Source organism: Etheostoma spectabile, chromosome 16 (assembly GCF_008692095.1).
Source record: "Etheostoma spectabile isolate EspeVRDwgs_2016 chromosome 16, UIUC_Espe_1.0, whole genome shotgun sequence".
NCBI classification, from domain to species: Eukaryota; Metazoa; Chordata; class Actinopteri; order Perciformes; family Percidae; genus Etheostoma; species Etheostoma spectabile.
The window spans coordinates 11,366,498-11,389,810 of record NC_045748.1 but is presented as its reverse complement, the minus strand read 5'-3'; the positions used below and the strand labels follow the sequence as shown (position 1 = coordinate 11,389,810).

Below are 23,313 nucleotides of genomic sequence, written 5' to 3'. Positions count from 1 at the left end.
TGTGGATCAGCTTGAAAAAAAAAAAGCGTCCTCATAAGTTAACAGCTTGTATAAAACATAGAAGTTTAAATACACTGACCAACAAAGTATTCCCTAACAAATATTTTGTGGAAAAAGCCTGTTATACGTCTATTTTAAATAATAACTGCTTGTCAACAAATGCACCAAAGAAGCTTTAATTTACCTAAGTTTAGTGACAACTTGCCATGTAGCCAACATGACTGTTTAAAAGGGGGGTTGTCAATTTTATTATAGGTTGCAGTAAGGGCATTTTCCCAAAAAGACGGCTTTATGTATTTGTGTGCGCTTGTGCAAAGATGCAGTGTATTATTGGGAGATGAGCAAAGACAACTGCAAGGACAAAGTAAAAAGAGAACAGTTTGCAAAAGAAAGGCTGTCAAGACGGGAAGAAGGGAGCAGAGAAAGAAAGAAGAAAATAAATGAGGGGGTTTGTTGCGATTCAGGCAGCCACACCGGGACTATGATTACCATACATCAGGACAATGAATGAGGCTTTCAGCAAGCGGTAATAAGAATTTGATAAATCATGAGCCGAGAATTAACTAGACGCCAAAACAATGAGAGCACCCTGATAGATGAAGAGAGGATGATGGCATAGATTAGTCAGAGCAGAGCGTAGCAGAGGAGAGAAGGAGGGAAAGAAGAAAAAGAGTCTACACAAGGTCAGGAGAGGGAACGTAAGGGTCAGCAGTAGGCCTGCACCATTCGGGGGAAAATACAAATCACAATTTTTTTTGCTTAGACTTGATATCACAATTCTCTGCCACGATTTCTTGACCATGACAAAACAAAACAAATTGGTAGTACCAAACCAAGGTTATTATAGTTTTGCATTTTTCATTATATTTTCAGTTTAGTTTTAGTTTTTAAAGCGGGTTTGCTAGTTTATTTTTTATTTTTTGAAAATGCTTAGTTTTGATTACTTTGTTCTTTTTTTGTAATATGGGTCATTTGTCGGGGGATTGGAAAAGGTCTGAAAAAGTATTGTGTAATAATAACTCAACAAAAACATCATACAATTTAAGAAATATGTATTCACAATGTATTGAACAACACCGGTACATACAATGTACATTTGATGAGTACACATATGTAAACAGTCAACAGTCAAGGTGTTTTGGACTTTGGTTCGAGTAAAGCGGCGAAACCTTTTGAAGTCAATCGACTCACACAGTTGAGTAGACACCCCAGTATTAATCCACATATTAACCCACGCTCCCTCCCGCTTTGGTGTTCCTGTGTATTTACTAACCAGTGGAATAACTATCGGATAGCAGGTGAAAGCCCGCCTGTAGTGTTCTCTGTCCTGTGGTTGTCTCCGTAACGTTACCGGGGTTAGCTTCTGTTTTGGGGAAAGGGGGCTCGGCGTTCTCCTTTCCTTTGTTCAGGAAAGCTAGGTTAGCTGGGACGTTTCCCTGTAATAAACGGTCCACATATTTTACCACCTTCCACTGCAGCGCACTTGCTTTTATCTGACACATAATCGAATAGGACTCTGACGCTTTCTTCCGACTTTCGGTCCCGCCATGATGCCAGACGAGGGGCACGAACTGTTTGTTGTGTTCAATTTCTACATGGAATGTCGGAATTTCTGGGTTCCCAGTCGTAAACTATACGCATCTACGGGAAATGTCATAGTTAGAAAGATATAACGTTATTTGCTCTGTGAAAGACATTGACAAAGACGATAATTTTAACCAAACACCGATTTTTTTTTTGTGGCACCTATAGCGTATCACCACAAGCCTGTAAACGTAGAGGCCTCAACGAAGAGAAGGGAGAGCATGGCAGCGCTTAAAACCTATTTTATACAGTCTGTTTAAAACTGACAGAAGAAAGTAGTGGCATTTGTGATGCATTTGGCTCTTAAAAAAAATGAGAACCAAAGTCATTGTATTAAAAAAAGAACTCTCCTCTCTACATTTATCCTTAAAAAGGACCTTTAATATCTGTATCATATTCCTTGGCAATCCATCCAATAGTTGTCAAGATGTTTCAGTGAAGTGTGGCCAGTGTCACAATTTCCTGCATGTCTTCCCCCTCTCTCTCTCCCCTTTCTCACCTAACTCTACTGTCGAGAATTAAAGGCAGAAAAGCCCCCCCCCAAAAAAAAAGAAAAAGAATCCGTTTGTTTTTCAAATATTTCAGACAAAACAAAAAAATATGACCCTCTTGGTGGCGCTAGAGGAAAGGTCAAGGTAAGTCTGTAGGATTTACACTCCGGGGAGCATGCATGTTTGCAGTGAATTTCATTCAAATCCATTTCCTATTTGTTGAGATATTTCATTCTGGTCCAAAGAAGTGGAACGGCAGGCTGACACATTCATCCCTGCAGCTATGCTGCTAGCCAAACAGCCCTGCAAGCTATTCTGCAAGAGCATCAACTGAAATTGTGCAACTGATTTGACTTTGACTGACACGTTTTTCATTAACATTTCACTTTATTATTGTCTATCTTACTCATGCCTCCTCTCCTCCTCACCCCTCCTGCCTCGGCGACTCCTCTTCTCGCAGGGTGAGGGATGTGACAGGAGGATGTTTATTTAATGAGAGCAGTCTGGAGGGGGTAATGAAATCTACCCTAACACCATTAACAACCAGGCTTATCAGCTCGCGGGACACACGTCAGCATGCTGCAGCCTTTTGTTCTCTGGCTCGAGGCTGCCACCGACCTAAAGGACAGATTAAGGATTCTCTGAATGCCGTTGACACCTACCTTGAGAAATTAAAACGGACCACCAATCTCTGCTGTGAACTAACTATATCATTTTTCACTTAGCTCATTATAAAATGACATGGATGGCATTAAAGAAGATGGGGTAAGTGGGCAGGTGTCTGACAGGTACATGTAAGGTATCTGCAGAGTGAGTGTTCGAGTGTGGGAGACGGTTGGTTTGTTACCTGACCACACAGACACAATCAATCTCCCTTTGTGTCGCAAAGTTGATGCTGATGGATAGATTTCTCTAACACAGACAAGTACAGACAAGGCACAAGACAGGAAGTGTGTGCATGTACGGCAATACGTAGAGGGACAATAAACCTCGATCTTTTGCAAATACATCCAATTCCTAAACCCCCTTTTCTTTCCTTGTTTCAGATCCATGTTTGTGGAACAAACCAACAAAATAACGAAAACTAAGTGGGAAAAAACATTGTCGTTAACTGAAATAAAAACTAAAACAAAGCATTACAAAAAACAGTAACTAAACTAAAACTGTAATTTCTGTTTGCAAAACTATTTAAAATAAAATGAAATAATCATAAAATAAAATTATCAAGTAAATCGCCTTAGTGTTCGTCTTTGTCAATGTCTTTCACAGAGTATGATGATGATGACGACTTCCTGTCCCTCCCTCCCTTCACACATTTCCCATAGACTTGTATAGTTTCTGACTGGGAACCCAGAAATTCCGACATTCCATGTCAACTTGAACACAACATAGTCCACTCCGTGCCCCTCGCCTGGCATCATGGCGGTAGCAAAAGTCGGAAGAAAGTAATCTATTACAGGAAAAAATGTTATGCGTTTCTGGATTTCTTTTTTAAAATATCTATCGGCCGATACATCAACATATTTGATTTTTCAATAACCAAATATTTGTATCGGAATCGGCCTTAAAAATCCATTATCTGGAACACGTCAAACACATTCTGCACTTACAGCTGCGTCTTGTGTCATGACCATATGTAGGCTACACTTTATGTACTGGAGCTATTGTTGAATACATATTTCTGAAATTGTATGATGTTTTTGTTGGGTTATTGTCACATATTAAACATTAAAACTAAACTAAATTTGAAAACAAAAAGTCAAAACAAAAGAAAAATAAAAACTAATGAAAAATGCAAAACTATAATAACCTTGGTGGCGATTAGTGCCATCCCGGTGCCGCTGTTCCACCCTTGAATCATACAGTATGCAGTCAGTGAAAGGCTCATTTTCTGAGCACTTCAACAGAGCAAAGCTGCGGATGGCCACACAAAAGCCATGTAAATGAGCTGTGGGAGATGGCCATCAGTCATCATGCCACACGCGCTCTCCCATTATTATTTATGGCCATAATTGGCCCATGTTTCCTCAGGCAATGACTCTGCACTGATAGATCTGATGATGACTCCGCTCAGCGCAACAATCAGGAGGAAGTCAGAAGAGGGAAAGTTAACATGCAGTGGTGATGTGGTATGTATGAGAAAAACATGTGAATTTACATGTGGCAAAACGGTTTCTAAGTCTAGCTAGAGTAAGTATTATGTAGTGGTTGTGTTGAACAAAGTAGGATCCGCCACAGTACTGATGGTTGTAGCAGTAGACATCTCTTTGGTGGTACGAATAGTTTTTTTTTCAGTTCAAAGATTCGTACTCACTAGTCTAGTCTAGTTTCTATTCATAAATAGCACACATTTGAACAGAATTTCCAGAAAACCTGCAAAAGACAATGCAAATGAATGTATGTACATACTAAGTATGTAAATAATACAGATTAAAGATATGAGATATCGGGCTGTATAAATAAAACTAACTTGAGTTGTAGGTGATGTTCATTTTCCAGTCAGGTACCATTAAACATTATTAATTAAGAATGCTTGGCCGGGTAGAGCAGGCGCACATAGAGGCTTACTCCTCGATGCAGCGGCTGCTGGTTCAAATCCAACCTGCAGCCCTTCGCAGCATGTCATTCCCCGTCTCTCTTTCTTTTCATGTCTTCATCTGTCCTGTGGAAATAAAGGCCTAAAATGCCCCTAAAAATAAAATGAATGCACCAGTCGCACTTCAAACGAAGGAAAAACATGGATAATGTTTCAACTCAGGTTTATTGTGCGTTTACACCAAACAGCGTTTCCGTGTGGATGGCCCCTTAGACTTCAGTAAGCTTTCAATTAGGAGTTATCACGACTGAGCTGCCAACAGCGGTGTCAGTCACCAGTGAGAAGCTACTCTGCTAAAATCTACTAACTGTTAAAAACTTCCTGGAACATGTACTTGGTTGAGGGTCTAATACACACGATATTGACAATGTAAGGCAAAAATCGAGTCACTCCACAAAGTCATCCATCATTCAGGGATGATTTAACCCTCCTAATATGTGGTTATCGATATGGGTTGTTGTGCGGCCAGTGGCAATCATGGGAGACAGACTGGGGAATTGAGATATGGATTGTCAGGGGACTGACTTCGGAATTGGATGGTTGACTGGAGGATTGACAGCCAGGGTTCAGAGGTCGTAAGGTAAAGGGTCCATCGGCTCATTATGGCCAGCTCTCCTGATCACTTTCTCTGTCTTGTCCTGCCTCCGCCATGAGTTAATGACTTTCTGTTGAGGTAGGGGGAGTGGAGTTTGTATCGAGGATGTAGAAATGTTGCAAGTTTGTCGTCAGTCATCACGGATGTGTTGACAAGTCCTGTCAGTCTGCTTCTACCTCTTCCAGTTGGCAGGTAGATGACTTGTTGGCAGGTCTACTTCCCCCTTGTCAGACACCAAAGGGCACCACGTTAGATTAGCGTGTGTGTTGTTGAGTGCAGGTGCACTGAGTGTGCATATCTAATGTGTGTGACTGCCAGGCAGGCTCAGATCATTTGTTTTGCCTTGTTCATTTGGCTCAGAGAGAACTGACCTCGGTTACTGATGATCTGTGTTTCCTCAAGGTTTTCCCCCTTTTAATGTTTTAGTTTCTGCTTGGTAGCACGGTATCTACTCATTGCGTGCAGATTGTAGTAACCTTTCTGGACCTTCTTATTACCCAGTTGACTCAAGAGATGAGAGACTATCCCTCAAGACGCTGCCGCAACAAACTAACAATGTAAAAGAAAGAGGATATTAGAAGAGCGTCTACATTTATAAGTGAAAATTTCTTTTGCTAAAATTACATTGTTTCGATGTTTGAGGAGAAATCCACCAAGCACACACCAAGAAGATATTTTGCATTTTTTTTCCAATGATGATGGTAGGCATGTGCACAGCCAATTAATGGACTTTCCTCATTGAGGTTATTTGTGTATGGACATTAAAAAGTGTTGTTTTGCATTGAATGTCTTTCCTTGCCAATGACATAAGCTTATTTTGTATTTGGACAAAGAGGCAGGTTACAAATCAATATGTTTGCACTTTATTGCTCTTTACCTTAATATTCTTTGGATTCAATACAAAATCAATACCTGAATGGTTTTTAGCCATGGCAGCAGCTTGGCTTTAGAGATAGCGGTGTTGGTCGATCCACCACTTCAGTCCAGACTGAAATATCTCAATCGTTTGATGGATTGCCATGAACTTTGGTACAGACATTCATAATCCCCAGAGGATGAATCCTAATGATTTTGGTCATCCCCTGACTTTTAATCTAGCATGTCGCCATTGGTTTATGACCCAATACCTGCTAAACTAACGACATTCCCATCGACCTCAGCTGTACTTTGTGTTTAGCGTTAATTTGCAGATGTTAGCATGCTATGTTAACTAACATGGAGGTAGGGCTGCACGATTATGGCCAAAATGATAATCGCGATTATTTTGATCGCGATTATTCTCACGATTATTTGTTGATTTTAACCAAAACTAATTTTATTGTCACATAGGCTATTTATAACTGCGAGAGGGAGTGTGATGGACGTACCACAGAGAGACGGCTGACCATTATGAAAGGGTCCAGCACGGCGGATACACACGTCGTGTGTATTAAACGTCTGTATCTTCACTGCGCTGCATTTTTATGAACTATAATATTCTGGCCATGGGTCACATTCTGGTCCAGGTCCAGCAGCTCCGTCTCCCACGCTGTTACTACCAACTGAAGTTAGCTGCATTCATAACTCTTCTGTGTTCTTCGCCGTAGCGGCGCGATAGCGGTTACCCGCGGAAACACTGGTGCAAATACAGGTGCCCCTCATACTTAACAATATACAGCTGTGTTAATAAAAATAAACATGTAGACAAATATCAGAAGTGGGGACGGCGGCGCTGTGTGGCGGAGCGCGAGGAGAGTAAGAGGAGAGAGAGTAGGACGAGAGAGCGTAGAAAGATCCAACACAGGCATGGCTTTACAGACGAAATGGGTCATGTAACGCAAAATAAACCGTATCCATATAAACAGCATTGCAGCGGATGCGGGACATTAGCACGGTGCGTCCTAGAAGAGCTAAAGTAACAGACGTAACTAGCACCGACTACACCTGGTCCATGCTGAAAAACAACAAATGGACAAGTGTTGCGTTAATGGTAAACTGGTAAACCTTGAGACGCCGTATTACCGACTGCTATCTGTTGAGTTTTCCTCACACTCTGTCCTCTGGGACTGTCTACATCTAGAAACTTAGCTGCACGGGGTGCAGTGAACTACTCTGACTGGCTCATGAGCAGACGGCTTTATGGAGCGGGAGATGGGCTTTGCAAAAAACCCGGAGCGTTCTATGAAATGATGCTTTATAAAAAATAATTGCTCGATCACGCAAATTTGATCGTGGGAAGTCCAAATCGTGATCGCGATTAAAATTCGATTAATTGTGCAGCCCTACATGGAGGATGTAGTGGCAAACATTACAGCTCTCAAACATCAGCATGTTAACATTGGTATTATTAGCTTGATAGCACAATGTCTTGAGAACTGATACTTCGATAGCTGACATTAGCTCAGAGTAGTTTCCTGTATCTGCGTCACATTGGCTCCACCACAGCCACGCCTCTCTAGGAGGCGAGAGGCAGGTGCTGAGTGTATTGATTCCAACGGGAGAAGTGAACGTGAACACAGATTCTGAGCGATTCTTTCGGCCCATAGTCACCAAAGTAGATATTGGACCCAATTTTCCAAAGCCTCAACATTTTAACACTAAAATGGCATTTTTTCTAAAAGACAAATTAACTTTGTTTGAGACAGGTTTTTGTCTCAGGTCCAAACTCGATCTGATCCGGCAACACAGAGAAGCTAACGTCAGCTAACGTTCGTGAACACCCTAACAAAACTAATCTCCGTGATGTTAAACATGTCTTTTAGCTGTGTAAATATCTAACGTTAGCAAAAGAACACATTGATAAATCATTTAAACATAACTTTCATCCACCCACACGACGTTCACTACACATTCAAATGAGGCCACGCCTGACTGGACAACAACAATGTACATTATCCTAAAACCAATGACATTAGAAGATAATGAAAGAAATGGCCAACATGTAGATTAAGGAGCAGACTATTTGGGTTGTTTCCAAACGATGTAAGCTGCTCTCAACCCCAAATATGGTATTACAAAAGACAGGAAAAGGGTACAGTTAGATCAGTGTCAGTAAATGCAATTTATATGATCTTGGAAAACATTTGTGTGTGTATAATGTGGACTGACAGAGCTAGGAGAAAGCTGTCGGCTCAGTGCCTGTCTGTGGCCTGGTGTTGACAGACGTGCAGTTACGGTCAGCCGTATTTTGGCTGCTTCCACTCACTCAATCATATAATAAGACAGACATTGTTGACTTGGCCATGACCTTAAACTGACGTGGTTGCGAGAATTGTTCTTTTCTCCTTTTTTTCTCTAGTTACCAAACTCCTTTTAGCCATGACGGCTATTGAGAAGGAAAAGTCCACTTTGGTTTAAACTGAAATTGAGCAGCAAATATCCAACAGATTGCTATGAGATTTTGTACAGACATTCATTCCCCAGATGATGAAACCTACTGACTTTTCCTGTAGCGCCACTAACTGTTAGCAAGATAGCTAACACTACACACAAGGGTGAACAAAATGCCATCAAGGAGTAAACAAAAACAGTAATAGTATCACTATAACAGTAAGGAAATAGAGAAACAAATTTTTATAGCAATTTCGGCTCTTAACGATCACAAAAACAATGTAAACAAGAAAAATGATTACCTTGCACATTACATTTTGTAAGTAGACTCTTATTTTGTCTTGTTATTTGAAGTGCAATTACATAAGTTCAACAGGAACAGTTTTAAGGTGTCTAAAAGTATCTTTCCAAAAGTCAGCTGAGTAATCGTGTTAAATAATCAGGATTTTAATTTGGACCAAAATAATATTGATTATGATTGTTTCCATAAAAGCTCTACTTTCTGCATGTTTTCCTTCTATCTTACTCCCAGCCCCCCCTCCCCTCTCAGGCCCTTTCTGTCTCCGTCTGCAACACATCTTTCAGGCGACGGAGGAAGTCTCTCTGTCACAGTGGGCTTGCTATTCCTTCCAGGAGAGGATTGATGCGTCTCTGTGACTGACAGACTACATAAACAGCTAAATGCGTGGCTCAAAGCTGTCTGGCAGCCGGGTCCCCTGTGCAGGCAGAGGCTGTACTCAACACTAATGTCCTGGGGGCCTGTGAGGGAGGAACGAGGCCAGGGGGGCTGGCAGTGCTCTTATACGCCTACACCCCTGATGTAGATACACAGTGTGCAAGCTGCTATTCTGAGTAGTAGCATATAATTTGGCGTGATGTTCTCATGGTATTAACTTGTTATCTTAATTAATTCATGAACATTTGGACAAATTTTGGAAGCATCTGTGATGTTTCCAGTGATATATCTCACAGCAAGTGTGTAATTCCTGCTTTGTGATGCCCAGAAGGGAGAAAGCCAGTTCCAGCCAAATTAGAAAATGCCGTTACACACAGAATTTTCTTCTATATTTGTTCATTTTCTGACACAGAAACAGAGTACAACAAGACACTGGTTATACCGATTTTCACAAAGTAAGGCTGTTTGAATAGTCCTTTTTAATGTATTCCACCTTCTCTGCTTGTATTTCCTTGAAAAGCATTAATCCAATGTTGTGATGGGAAAAGAGCAGGCTTACGTCTCCATCTGCTGGTGAAAATTTGGGTATCAACTAATGGAAGTTGGGGAGGTAATACAACAGTAACACAACTTCTATTCCACAAAAAGTGCCACCAACATTCAGCACTAACAACAACACACATCTCTTATGTGGAGCAGGTCCTAATATTGCAAAAATATTGATGCGAACTCAAGACTTTTACATCTCCAGTCAGCGTTAGGAAACAGGCAGGAACCATTAAGGTCGCTCCAGAAAGCTTCAAACTGGAAATACTTGTAACTGCTGTTGTTTATAAATTTTAAAAAAAAAGTATACTTTATTAATCCTGCAAGGGGAAATTACAATGTTTTCACTCTGTTATTTCACACACATGCTCAGTACCTATACAAGGTGCCTTGCTCAAGAGCATCTTGGCAGTGCCCAGGATTTGAGCTGGCACCTCTCCAGCTGGCACCTCTCCAGCTACCAGTCCACCACCACACTTTGGTCCGTATGAGGACTTGAACCAGCAACCCTCCAGCTCCCAACCCCCTACAGACAAAGTACTGCCACCCAAACGCACTGGACAATAAAATAAAACACACCTTTGAAGCGTCCATGTTGTTTCCACATTATACTACCATTAAAGGATCAGGAAGAGTCGGAAGAACTTCCCAACTTGGAAATGTGACCGCTCGAGGAGCACGTGCATGCAGCACTGCTTTGAGGAGCTAGCTAAAAAGCTAATGTCCGCTAACATGCTCATGTTTCGTTGGTTACTTTACAGTGGCAATTTTAGGTAGAAATTAAATGGTGGGGCAACAACTACTGTGGATATCAACAAAACAAGAAAATTCTACAACTGTACAACTCGATATAATGCCCTATTTCACACAGTTTAACACAGGTGATGACGTGGCTGGGCACATACCTGTTCTCCATTGCTTGCTGCTCAATTCCACGTTTGTATGCGTTGTCAACCTGGGCTAGCTAAACCCAATTTTAGATGTTGTCCTGCAGCTTTCATGTTTTCGTAATCCTTTCAGAAAGACGCTTGAGGCCCTGAAAGCCTGTCCTTGACCGAGAACCATCCCCTCCGATGAATAACGTTACACACGGCGGGAAGCGAAACGACGTCTTCTCTGACAAGCTAGCAGTTACCATTAGCCATTTTGTCCTGGAGAACCACTCTAACTTATATCTGATTATTGATAGCAGAGGTTTATTTCATAACAATATTTCGCGGTTGGTGGGCACCGAGATGTTTAATGTCTTCCTTTTTTATGGAAGACTTTAGCTGGCTAGTGTTTGATATAAAATAATCCACATCCTTCATGGTGACAGACCACATTCCTCTTCTAAAATCCTAACTGCGGCCAACTACGAGCCACTGAGGACACCAGCTTGGCAAACGGCCAATCAAACTGCAGCAGGGCAACAGCCAATGAGCGTAAAGAATGCGTGGCAAACTATTTAATTCGTAACTGTCTATGATTTTAGCGCTTCATAGTTTATGGGCATGCATTAATCCAGATTTTTTTTATTTATAAATTTCACTGTACCACTAAAAACACAATTTATTCTGAGGCAAATGGGATTCTAACCAGGTAGGATATCATGTTTACCATGTTCACTATCTTCTTAGATTTATTTATTTGATTAGGGCAATGCACATTAATCTACATTTCTGTAAATGCACCAGTGTCAGCTATTTTTCAACTTTAGTCCAACCTAGCATGCATGTCTTTATGGTGGGAAGAAACCGGAGCTCAGAAAGGCCTGAAACGACCTGGATTCGAACCAAGAACCTTCTTGCTGTGAGGCAGAAGCGCTAACAACTTAGCCACCATGCTGCCGTTACATTTGCTAATTAGCACTACGAACAAATTACAGCTGAAGCTGATGCAAAAATGAATTCCTTCTGAACGGGAGCATGAATGTCTGATCCAAATTGTATGGCGATCCATCAAATAGTTGTGGAGAAATTCTATTAACAAACAAAAATCCCTTCATTTATCTATGAAGGTTATTTATTTTTGCCAATATACAGACCTTTTATCCATTAAATGTGTTTTATTTTCTTAATGCTTACATAGCAAACCAAAAATCTTTCTTTGAGAGATTTAAAACAGCGTTTTTTACACCTTCAGGAAAAGTTAGGTAATGGGATAAAGTTAATGTGTCTTGCGACGCAATCTGTCGCAAATTGATATAAAAACAAACAAAAAGTTCTTATTTTGTTTTAAATGCTTGTTTCTTCACATTCTTTCTGGTTGTGTGCTCTGTCTTTAGTATAAAAAAACATGTAGAGGTCATATGTGTTTAAAAAATAAATATTTTTCTTTAAAATATACTTAGTTTTTTTTGTTTTTGTGAGTTTGACATCATAAATATTTTAAGGAAAATGCATAATGACTGATCAACATTGTACTGTGTAAATGACATGGCAATTGATAATTCATACGTTGCATAATATAACATGGATACATGAGGTAAGTCACATACTGTACATGTAAATATGAGTTATATTCATCCATATCTGTCATGACAAAACACACTGTTGCAGATGTGGACACGGGTTACTTTTAGACAATGATCTGAAGGATGTCAACAGCCTTTTTGTGTTTGGACTGGGTCAAGTCCGACTTGTTACGACCTCCTTTCTCTGCCGCGCTCGTTTTCTCACAGCTCTCCGGCTGCCCACTCTGCTGGTGGCCAAATTCAAAGCTGATCCGGAGCTCTCCCATTTGACAGCGAGGGAGAACATCTGGGATCCACTCGATCACAAACGGACTGACCTCCTTCTGATCCACTGGTCCTGCACAGACACAACAGTGTGAATATACAGCGGATATCTTGGTGCTATATTGCAGCTGAAAACAAGTCACTCACCGACTTTGAGGAAAGTGCGGAGCTCCATCGGTCGTATGGCCTGCGGCCGATCTGTCCTGTATCCGTCTTGTTCAGGTGGAGGCTCAGGGCAGCGAAAACGTGAATAAGAGCCGTCAACGTTCTTTACAAAACTCTGAGAGAGCTCCAGAGGCAACTGGTGGACAGACAGCGAGGTGGAGGGAAGTACAGAGAATGGTGTAAGTTTGAATGTACGAACACTTTCATCAACTCATATCCTCTCTGCTTTCTAGAAGCTTGACTGTAAGAGAACAATGTTCAGAGAGATTTTAATCAAAAGATCAACCTGAAACTGTAAAAGCCAGGGGCACAAAAAGTGAAAATGGAAGGGTTTTTACCTCTGAGGTGTCAAAGATGCGTTTGACCTGCATGAGATTGGTGATGTGCCAGGTGTACTTGGAGAAAGAGCCGAGAGGAAGTCCATCATTTCTCACAAACGCTGACGTCCAAACAGACAGCGAGCGAGAGAAAGAAAGAGACCACTTACAGCATGAATGGACTCTCTCTCAGCTTCATTTTTAATAATACATTATAATTTATTTGTTGATTATACTTTCTATTGATAAACTATACAAAGTGTATACACAAAATGTAGTGGAGTAGCCTTGCAACCTAAAATGGAAATATTAAAATTCCTAAAAATAGTATTTAAGTACAGTACTTGAGTAAATGTACTTAGTTACTTTCCGTGAGATAACTGCGTGTGATGCAGCACAAACACTTGTAGCTCCAGATTTCCAGGCACACAAGTGTGATAAGAAGTACTTTATTAATGATGTCACATCATATTAAATGATGCCACATAATTAATATCATTTCACCTGTTGTGAAGTTGGGCAGCCTCCTCTTCTTGGAGCCCAGCGACAGGCGCTGCTGTAGAGCGTTGAAGAACTCCTGGGGGATGTGGTACACCAGAGGTTGTGGTTTCCCTGATGGAACAACACCAACACATTATCACTGAATGCAACAAGCGACCAAGGCCAGTCCTCCTGCAGAGAATTACAGGTTTAGGTGCTAAAAACAGTAAATAAGGCTTTGTATATCAGTATGTAAGCCATAATTAAGACTTATGGGTTGCCAGATTGAAAGGAATCGTTTTTTTCCCTCTCTCATTTCTTAAAGGAATAGTTTGACAGGTTGGAAAATATGCGTATTCTTTTTTCTATCCAAGACTTAGATAAGAAGATTGATGCCACTCCCATGTCTGATTGGTAGTTAGCGTAGCTTAGCATAAAGACTGGAAACAAGAAAAAACAGCTAGCCTGGCTCCGTCCAAAGGGATCAAAATCCGATTGTAGCATCATACAGCCAGAACACAATCTTATCTTTTAAAATATTTAGGGATTTTTCCTTTATCTAGAAAAACTGAAGAGAGACAGGAAATGGGGAGAGAAGGGGGGGGGGGGAAGGCTAAGGACCTCGGGTTGGATTCGGATCCGGGCCGCTGGCAAGGACTTAACCAACATGGGGCCCGCACTCTACCAGGTGAGCTAGAGGCCGCCCCACCACAACACACGTTATGGCAACCTATAAGTTGGTCTCAATATGGAGCTATAAAGCTTTAATCCTCCAGAGTTGAAATATTTAAGTAGAAGAATATTTGATTAATGAAAGTTATTACTACTGATTTAGGAAATCCTAATAAAGTAGTAGTATTAAAAGACATTATGTCCTACAACGTAAACCTTATTCATTTGATTAATGTTATTTTACAGAAGTTAATCAATCATTACTAAAGGATTCTTCCACTAAGTCAACTTTGGATATAGGAAGAGAACAACCTAGCAAGCTGCAGGTTTACCATCAAACTGGTAGTGCATCGCCTGGTGGATCCTCTCTGTGACGCTGGCCAGCCACTGCTGGAAGCCCATCGCCACTGTGCGCTCATCCACGACCTGCGTACTCCCTGAGACAAAAAAACACACAAATTAGAAGATCAAGTAACACAACAAACACTCCTTCATTATCTTCTTTTTTTTCTTTAAGTGGACCACCCAGCAACCACTTATTTAGTCTTTTAAGTCTGGTAATCTTTTGCCTGTCAACTTTAATTAAAGAAGCCTGTAAATGTTTTCAAATTAAATGTTAAAATATGCTCTGTGTCCACTACAGTGCGGCGCTGTTCTTTTCAGGATTAGTGCTGCAGGATTAGACAGAGGGATGATAAAGATAGAGACAGATGTCTAAGACGATGCAAGGCTCTTTAACAGACAGATTTAGGCAGCAGAAAGATGAAAAGGCAGCGGGGGAGGGGGGGGGCAGACAGGCAGCACCTGGTGCCTTCAGCCCACCAGCACAGGGGGCTTTCCTCTGACCAGCTTTGGTGAGGCCGGAGGCCGACAGTCCCTCCTTCCCCACCCCAGAGACAGAGGCCACTGAGGGGGCAGGAAATTAAAAGAACAAGAAGTTGATCAAGATAGACAAAGAGACAGAGAAGGGAGGACAGTGGAAGATTCAGACAAACATGCTTCGGAGAACCATCCTGCATTAATGAGTATTAATGATAAATATTTCCGGAGGTATTATGATGAAACCACCAGAGAGAGATTCATCCAGGCGAAGTTTCTTTGTTTTCTGATGAGAGCTGACGGGTCCGGCGAGTTGCAGCGTCTTCTCACTGGGACTGATTAGTCTACTGGTAGCGTTTGGTTGGACACCTGAAAGGAAGAACACGGAGAAAGAGATTATAAGCAACAGGTCTTATTGAATCAAATAGTGGAGCCACCGGACAATTAGCTCAACTGAGTTTAGGGTGAAGACTGGAAACAGAGGGAAATAGTTAGCTTGGCTTAAAAGTTCTTTACTGATGTTAATAATCTTTGATTTGGTTGTTTTTTCTTTTTCATGTTTGTGCATTACTATTTGGGATCTGATGTTAAGATCAGGACAGGAGTCCTAGGAGGGTGGATTAGATATAAATCCGTTCAGTTGCCAGTTTATTAGGTACACCTAGCTAAAACTAGAGCCGTCCTTCCTTCATGGAGGTTGTGTTTTAGAGGTGTGTTTATGATCATTTTGGAGGCTGCTGTTTGTGCTGCTGTTAAATTGCATTGTGTTAAACGGTTTCTATTTTTTGGTCCACCCCATTTATATCAACGAGAGCAGGCTGAATAACAGAAGCACCTCTCTAAAACGGAACTTTATAACCCTCATAAAGGGAGGATGTACTGCAGTAATGTTCTATTACACTACATTACTTTTAGATAGGTGGTCCGAATAAACTGGAAACTGAGTGCATGTCCCAGTTTTATGATTTGTCAGAAAGTGGTCTAGGCGGGAAGGTGGTTTCTTTAGAGGGAGAGCAAAAAAATGTTTTCTTTCTTCTTCTTTTTTTTCAATAAAAAATATGTTGCAAAAAAATGTTCTAGTACATTTAATGGCTTCTTGACAGTGACTTCCTTGAGTCCAGTCATCACCGTGATGTTGTAAGAAAAGGCCGTGGAGACTCTTATCTTGTCGGCAGGAAATCAAATAAGCGTATTTTCCAAAATGTGAACTATTCCTTTAAAACCGGTTGAAACTGACAGAAAACAACAGGCTCAGTTACTCTACCACTGGGCGTGTAGTTGATGAAAGCAGCAAACTCTGACGCCAGTTTCTCATCGCTTGCAAAGGCACACACACAGGCGTAGAAGTGAAGGCAGGGCTGTGACGGGACAGCGCTGGGAGGCGGAGGAGGAGAGTTGGTGGCTCCACCGGCTCCATCGACACCAGGTCTACTTCTTCTTCTGCTGCTGCTGACCTGACAGGCGCAGTGAAAGACGACTTGCTGTTGCTGCTGCTCTCGGCCCCGCCTCTCGCTCTTTGAAATCAGTCCACCTGCACCCACAGTGAGATGCAGCAGCCCCAGAGGATGCTGGGAACATGTGTGGCACTTCACCACCAGGTTGTCTTTTGCGACCCGCTGCACCAGGGGCCCCGGAGACTCTGTGGCCAGCCTCCACAGCTCCTCCCTGGCTTGGATGGAGGCCTGCAGACCCTCCAGGACGGAGCTTTTTAATGTCAGCGGCGTCGCGCGGCTCTGGCACTCTATGGCTTGCTTGATGTGGACGCAGAGGCTGTCCGAGGACTGTTTTGAAGTGGCCACTGCTGATTCTGTCTCGCCCTGATTTGACCTCTGACCCTGCCTGCACGACGGCAAAAAGCAGCGGCCCAGGTTGATGCGGGTGAGCAGCGTGGCGCCGTCCCCTGTCGCTATAGCCGTGTCAGTGGGGACGAGTTCAACAAAGCCCAACTGCGTCGCTGTGGCTCCTCTTCCTCGATGGCACACTGAAAACACCTGCACTCCTCCACCTGAGCCTCCGCCCAGGTCTCCTCCACCCTCACGCTCTTTCCCCACTCCCTCCTCACTGTCTATTATCACTTTCACCACCTCCACCGCACATTTCTTGCTGTTCCTGCCCGCTGCCGCAGAAGCATTTCTGAGGGAAATCCCACAGGCTTTGTTCTTGCAGCTGAGCCCACGGGTGCCGTTGTAGACGCCACACTGCGGGCACTTGCGGATCCCCCGCAAAGTGGCCCTCCCCAGGTTGGAGAGGAAGGCGGGAGTTGTGGATGTGGTCTTTCTGCTGTCTCTCTGCTTTGCTGCAAGATTGGCCTGGCCGGTCAAAGTCTGCGGAGCGGAGGATGAGACCACGCTCGACGAGGCGCTCACTGTTACTTCAGTTTCCATTTTTGGATTCTCTATCACTGACAGTTTGGTTGGAAGTGAAGGGACTGAAACCTGGGAAAAGAGGGAGCAGAAACAATGAATTTTCTTTGGAGATAACAGAAAAGAAATCAGCCGTCGTTGATCAAATGAACTGTTAACTTAGCATCAAAATGTGTGAAGATTAAAATAGCAACAGGTTCCTGTTTCAGTGTCAAGTGAACAAAGATGCAGCCGATAAACTGGAAGTAACAGGAAATGTGTTGCTTTAGCAAAGCTCTTCTTCAAACTCTACAATATGAACAGAAGTCTGATGCATTAGCAGCTGAACATGCTACGAGCTGAGTACTAACAGAGACCTCATATCTGTTGTGCTTCAATAATTATTGTGGGTCTTCAACATGTCAACATTATTTTCCCCTGTCATGCAACACTGAGAGGACATCCACTATATAGAGGTTTAAATCATTTACGAATTCTTATTATGGGGGCAAATCTATTTCAAATGTCTGAATTTAACTGAGTTTTTTTTATATTTCTGTTAAAACAGCAATAAGAAGGAAAGTTAAGAAGGAAAACATCAACATGACAGCTGATTCCAAACCTGTAGTAATAACTATAAATATGAATCCTATTATGTAGACAGCTTTGCAGTAGAAACACACAGTCTATGAGTACTAGTACTGTATGTACAGTACCAATATAATATCAGTATGGCAGTAATATAAAGTAACATCCATGTATCATAGCCTACAGTGTAAAGTGACTAAGAAAGAAATATTTTTTTTTTTACACAATTAAAATTGCATTCAACTTTATTTAAACTCTCATTGCTTTCTTAAGTTTTGCTAACAATATGACTTCACTGTAACAGTTTAAATGCTTCGTAATGCTTTAAATGCATCATCATGTAGCCTATGTTGTGATGCCGCCCCGCCCCGCCTCGCTGCAGACACACCACCCGTGCTACCCGCGAGGATACTGGGTGTTTTTAAAGCAAATGTACCTGTACTACCTGTGTTCAGTTTCTGTTTGGTCACATCCAGCTCTACTCTGAAGTCCGAAACCGTGTCGACCGTCGCCATTCCTCCTTACATCCCGACAGCCGCATTGCGCCTGTAACGACAGTCCCCATTGGTCGGAGACGATCACGTGGGGGAAAGGGGAGGGCGGCCTCTCTGGGAGCGCTGCATCATTGGAGGTGTAGTTCATGTAAATCGGCGGGCAGACGCTCGAGTTTAAATTAGTTTCCAGGCGTTTCCTTTTGACTTCGGCCTTTACAAATCCAGTTAACTAAGAACACACTCACTGCGTATTAGAATGCGTGACCACCCGCTGTTTAGGTTAAATTCTTCTCGGTTTTGCATGTTTCGGATGAATCAATTGATCGTTTCAGTCTTTAGTCAACAGTTCAGCGGTCCACTGAAGTCTGCAGATGTCTCGTTTTGTTCAACCAAAAGTCTGAAACCCAAAATGTATTCAGTTTACTATGACATAAAACAGAAAAATGTACTCACATGGGAAAGCTGACACCAAAGAACTGCTGCAGGTTTCCTAGTGATTGTCAACTAATTTTCTGTAGATCAACTAATGGACTAATTAACTAATTCTATAAGGAATTGTAAATTATATTTAGCCTAAATGGGACAGAACAACCCGGAGCAACGTTAACAGTCTCCCAGGCACAATGTAAATTTTTTTTTTCCATTGATCATTTAAGCTCCAATTAAGTCAAACTAAAATTACGCTCCTATAACATTTGTATCTATTGTCTAGTTATTAAGTACCAGGTTCCCAATTTGTCTAAGATTGTTAATTGCAAATTACAGCTCCATAGAGTAAAGCATCGCAGTGACATGAATTAAATTCAGGTGGAGTGCTGAATTTTGTTTAAGTTTAAATTATAAACATACTGAAATCATCCTACAAATCATTTAACTAAAAAAACAAAATCCAATAGGACATGACCAGTGTCCTGAATGCTACAACCATGGGCAAATATCAGCGCATGTACTGTATTAGAGCTGAAAGATTAGTGGATTAAGCCATTAGTCAATTGGCAAAAATACTAATCAGTAAAGTTATATAATGTATTAATAGCTTCAGCAATTTTAGAAGCGTAATAATGTAAACGCTCTCTGCTTCAGCTTCTCAAATGTGAAGATTTCTTTGAGTTTTGGTCAGATAAAACATTTAAAAACGTCCCCTTGAGCTTTGAGAAATTGTGATTTTTTTTTTCATACAATTTCTTTTGACTTTTCATAGACTAAAAATGTGATCAATTAATCCAGAAAATAATCAGTGGATTGATTTAAAACGTTAATTTTAGCCCTGTACTTTAAGACTTGAAAGAAATGACCAGAAAAATGACATTGGCACTTTTCAAATATATTGCAAGCTTGAGACACTTCTGATACTACAGGAGCGCGCTGTAAATAAAAGTGGATCAGAACTAAGTTGTTGTCAACCCTTCCACTCTCTGCACTGAAGTGGTCCTCCTAGTTTTAAGGATGAGATGCAAACAGTGTGACTGGGAGCTGTTTTAAGCATCAGCATTTTAATGGGACAAAGCAAAAACTCAAAACCATTCGTTACCGAAGCATCAACAGCACTTCCCTTGCCAGACCACAGTTTGAAAACATTCTTAGGCACCGCCTACTCTTCGATGAATTTTGGTTAAATTAAAATGTAACCCACTGATAATAAGGCATCACAAAGGATTTTTCAACGATATTAAAAATGATGGTGGCCACAGTGCAAAAATCTGATTGGTATATGGTCGTTTAAGCTATAAAAAAAACAATGGTTATTTAGGCTTAAGACACAATAACTTAAATTATTATTACTTGCACATCAAAAGGCTTTTGCATTGCATAGCAATGCTGCCTGACGTCTGAGCCTCTGGAAGAATCGAATGTTGCACTGTCTACCATACACGGCCCAGCGCTGGACAGGGATGCTGCTGTCAAACAGCTGTTTCTAGCAAGCTCGCCTCCTTAATCAACATGTCGTCTTTATACAGATTCAGTACAATTGAACAGACGGTTTGGTTATTTACATAAAAACAGACAAAAAGAAAGTGGAATGCAGAAACAAAGAGAAACCTAGTATTTCAAATTTTGTGTGAAGATAACCTTAAGTATTTGTGCAATATTTGTCTGCCTACAAGTAAGATAAGAGTGGCAGTAATCCCTGCAATTGGTTGGTTTGAGATATTGAAAATCTAATTTAAAAAATAAAAGTTGACAGTTGACAGCGACAATGTTTTATAAACAAACATCAAACGTCTCCCGTGACATGATTTCGATAGTGTCACTGCAACATTTCTTCATAAGACAGTCCCGAAATGAAACACAAAAAGGCAAAAAGCTCTTTATACAACGTCAGCATTTTAAAGTTGCTCCAATCAAAAACAAAAGAAAATTACACTATTTCATCTGTTGCAAAAAAAATGAAGGATGGCATAGTCCTTTCTGTTTCAGGGGAAGATGAACTGGACATTGTTCTTGTGTGTAAAAGCATCAGTTCATGCACACACGCAAGCACACACACATTCCTCATCCTCAGACTGGATTCTCTTCAGTCTGCTCAGTTCGTCCTGGGAGATGAAAGTGAAGGAGCACTGAAATTTTACTTGCTTTGTGATTTCCACTTTCCCTCAACCGGTCTACTTCTTCTACTCAGTGATTTCCTACATTTCACAGAATGACTGAATGACAACACCCTGAGAACTTTCTTGGACTTGTTTTTCACTTCAGTGACGGGTGGACAGACCGGATGTGAGAGTGAGAGCTTCCAATTGAGAAAAATTAAAATCACACCCCTTACTCACTACATTGCATTACTTAGTGTGGACTATTGAGTGCTTTCTGTGGCAAAGTTGGTAGCCTTTTCTCCCTGTATGATTGCCAACATTGGTGTTCAATTCTGCCCTTGCTCTTTGGCTCTGAGGGGCTGAAAACAAAGAAAACCTGGTGTATTAATAGAATTAATTCCTCTTACATTTTAAACTAAAATGTGACTGTCCTAGAAATATCTTGACACGTCGTATAATTTACATTTGGCCAGTTCTCTGCAGGCATTACAAAAATACGCCAAACAATAAAATGGGACCAGGAATGCAAGGTGCATTAGCAATTAGCTGTATTAACAGTGTTTAAGTGTTCTGGAGTGGATCGTTTTCTTTACACTTGTAGATTTGGGCAGTGGGTGAAGTTATGGGCTGGTAAAGATTGATAAAATGGCGGACCAGCCTCTCTAACAGAATAACTTTGTGTGGTAACAGAGAGAGCACATCTAATGCGCTCCTTCCCCAGCAGAGTATCATCCTTGTGGCCTCAGAGGCTGAGAGAGGGCTACTGGGATCAGTGATCAGTGGGTGTGGTAGCCAGCGGCGCTCATGCCAGCCTGGTTGGTCAGCACCGTCCCGTTGACTCCCTGCCCGGGCTCCACCATGCTCCCGTTGCTCACGGCGCCCACACCTGTCCATCCGGCACCGGCATGTAGAGGACTGCAACGACAGACAGAAACCATACAGTTGGACAAATGTTAACGAAAGCTGTTGTAGCGTTAATCAGATACATCAGTTCAACCATTTAATTTTAATAATAATTTATATTTTATTATTCCTGCAACGGGAATGAGATGTCAGAGTGTGTGTGTGTGTGTGTGTGTGTGTGTGGCTGCCCATGGAAAGGCGCCCCGAGCAGTTGGGGGTTTGGTCCCTTGCTCAAGAGCACCTTGGCAGTGCCCAGGAGGTGAACTGTCACCTCTCCAGCTACCAGTCTACCACCACACTTTGGTCCTTATGGGGACTTGAACCAGCAACCCTCCGGTTTTCCCAACCCCCCTACTCACTGGGCTACTGCCACCCCAATGACGTGTGGCGTGAATGAGTTTATGAATTTGATTCATCCACGTTTGTTACATTCGTGGATAGTTTTTAGGCAAGCTATATAAACGCTACAACTTTTGGCAGCTTCAGGTGCATCACCACCATATGTGGACTAGATTGGGGTTTACGCTGATTAACACAGCCCGGAAAACCAAGAACAGCGATTTGTGATCAGGCCAATGGAGAGGGAAACATGTGGCTAGGAGATGAAAATATTAAAGCTACGCTGCGGGTTTCTGAGGGCGATAGAGATTGTTGAGTGAAGACAACAGCATTGAAAAAAAGTTCAAGTTATTGTCGACTTTTCACCAAAACACGTCTTCCAAAGCCATTTCTAAAGCAACCCTAATAACCGTCTTAAATACATATCAGAAATACACATCAAATATACGTTGGCTGCAAAAAATAGTCCCCCTATTCAGAATGACAGCTCCCTGCTGTTGCTCGTATTACAAAGTGAGTGAAACCATGTGAACAAGGTTACTATGGGGAATATTATGAAGTACAATACGAGCCGAACATGTTGTATACACCCATTTAGTGTTGCCATGGTGATAGCAACTGGCAGGGAAAGAAACAATCAGGTTCGGGGAGGGGGAGAGGAGCACAATGGCTGCATGACAACAAAGTTCCCAATAAAGGCCGCTTGCTCTCGAGCGACGCCATCTCTGGTACTCACTTGTAGCCCTGCTGATCCCAGGTCTGTCCGTAGACTCCATAGCTCGGCACCTGCCATCCGTTGGGCACATACTGACCAATCTGCTGTGCAGCGGTGTTGCTGTACCACTGACCCCACTGACTGTAGGGCTGCGCCGCAAAGCTCACCGTGTTCTGCTGACAGACAGAATTATATTTTGAGAGGCAGAGTATCGCATCGCACCACAGTCAATGAGCAAACACTGTAGCAGTCCTATGGCGTTTTTCCACTGCTGGTAACAGCTCGACTCGACTCGCCTTGACTCAACGCTTTCTACGTCCGTTTTCCATTGCAAAATGAGTGACGCCTCAGCGTGGCTGGTCACCATAGCTAGATGTAATTTTCAACGCGACTCACAACAGCACGTCGGCTACTCGCCACAGCCAGAACAAA

At 42.0% G+C, this 23,313-nt stretch overlaps 2 protein-coding genes and 1 long non-coding RNA gene across 4 annotated transcripts in view; all 3 read right to left on the bottom strand.

The window, feature by feature from the left end:
- Nucleotides 1-11,213, bottom strand: part of LOC116704574 (uncharacterized) — an 82,627-nt gene extending 71,414 nt beyond the window's left edge. Inside the window, exon 1 of the long non-coding RNA XR_004335719.1 lies at nucleotides 10,703-11,213. This is a non-coding gene — a long non-coding RNA (uncharacterized LOC116704574). The remainder of the gene's footprint in view (nucleotides 1-10,702) is intronic.
- Nucleotides 11,214-11,819: 606 nt separating this feature from the next.
- Nucleotides 11,820-18,725, bottom strand: c16h2orf42 (chromosome 16 C2orf42 homolog). Its single transcript, XM_032540151.1, has 8 exons — nucleotides 18,345-18,725; nucleotides 16,234-17,404; nucleotides 15,219-15,338; nucleotides 14,483-14,587; nucleotides 13,503-13,610; nucleotides 13,020-13,120; nucleotides 12,664-12,817; nucleotides 11,820-12,589 (listed from the first exon to the last, which is right to left on the bottom strand). The coding sequence occupies exons 2-8, from the start codon at nucleotides 17,351-17,353 to the stop codon at nucleotides 12,357-12,359; spliced, it is 1,941 nt and encodes a 646-aa protein (XP_032396042.1). The 5' UTR covers nucleotides 17,354-17,404; nucleotides 18,345-18,725; the 3' UTR covers nucleotides 11,820-12,356.
- Nucleotides 18,726-19,866: 1,141 nt separating this feature from the next.
- LOC116704570 (nucleolysin TIA-1) overlaps nucleotides 19,867-23,313 on the bottom strand; it is an 11,713-nt gene continuing 8,266 nt past the window's right edge. The window contains exons 11-12 of one of the 2 annotated variants that reach the window (XM_032540148.1): nucleotides 22,903-23,057; nucleotides 19,867-21,839 (exon numbers count right to left, since the gene is read on the bottom strand). In XM_032540148.1, the coding sequence (XP_032396039.1) occupies nucleotides 21,701-21,839; nucleotides 22,903-23,057 (294 nt within the window). In that variant the 3' untranslated portion in view covers nucleotides 19,867-21,700. The remainder of the gene's footprint in view (nucleotides 21,840-22,902; nucleotides 23,058-23,313) is intronic. The other variant, XM_032540149.1, reaches the window with a different exon arrangement.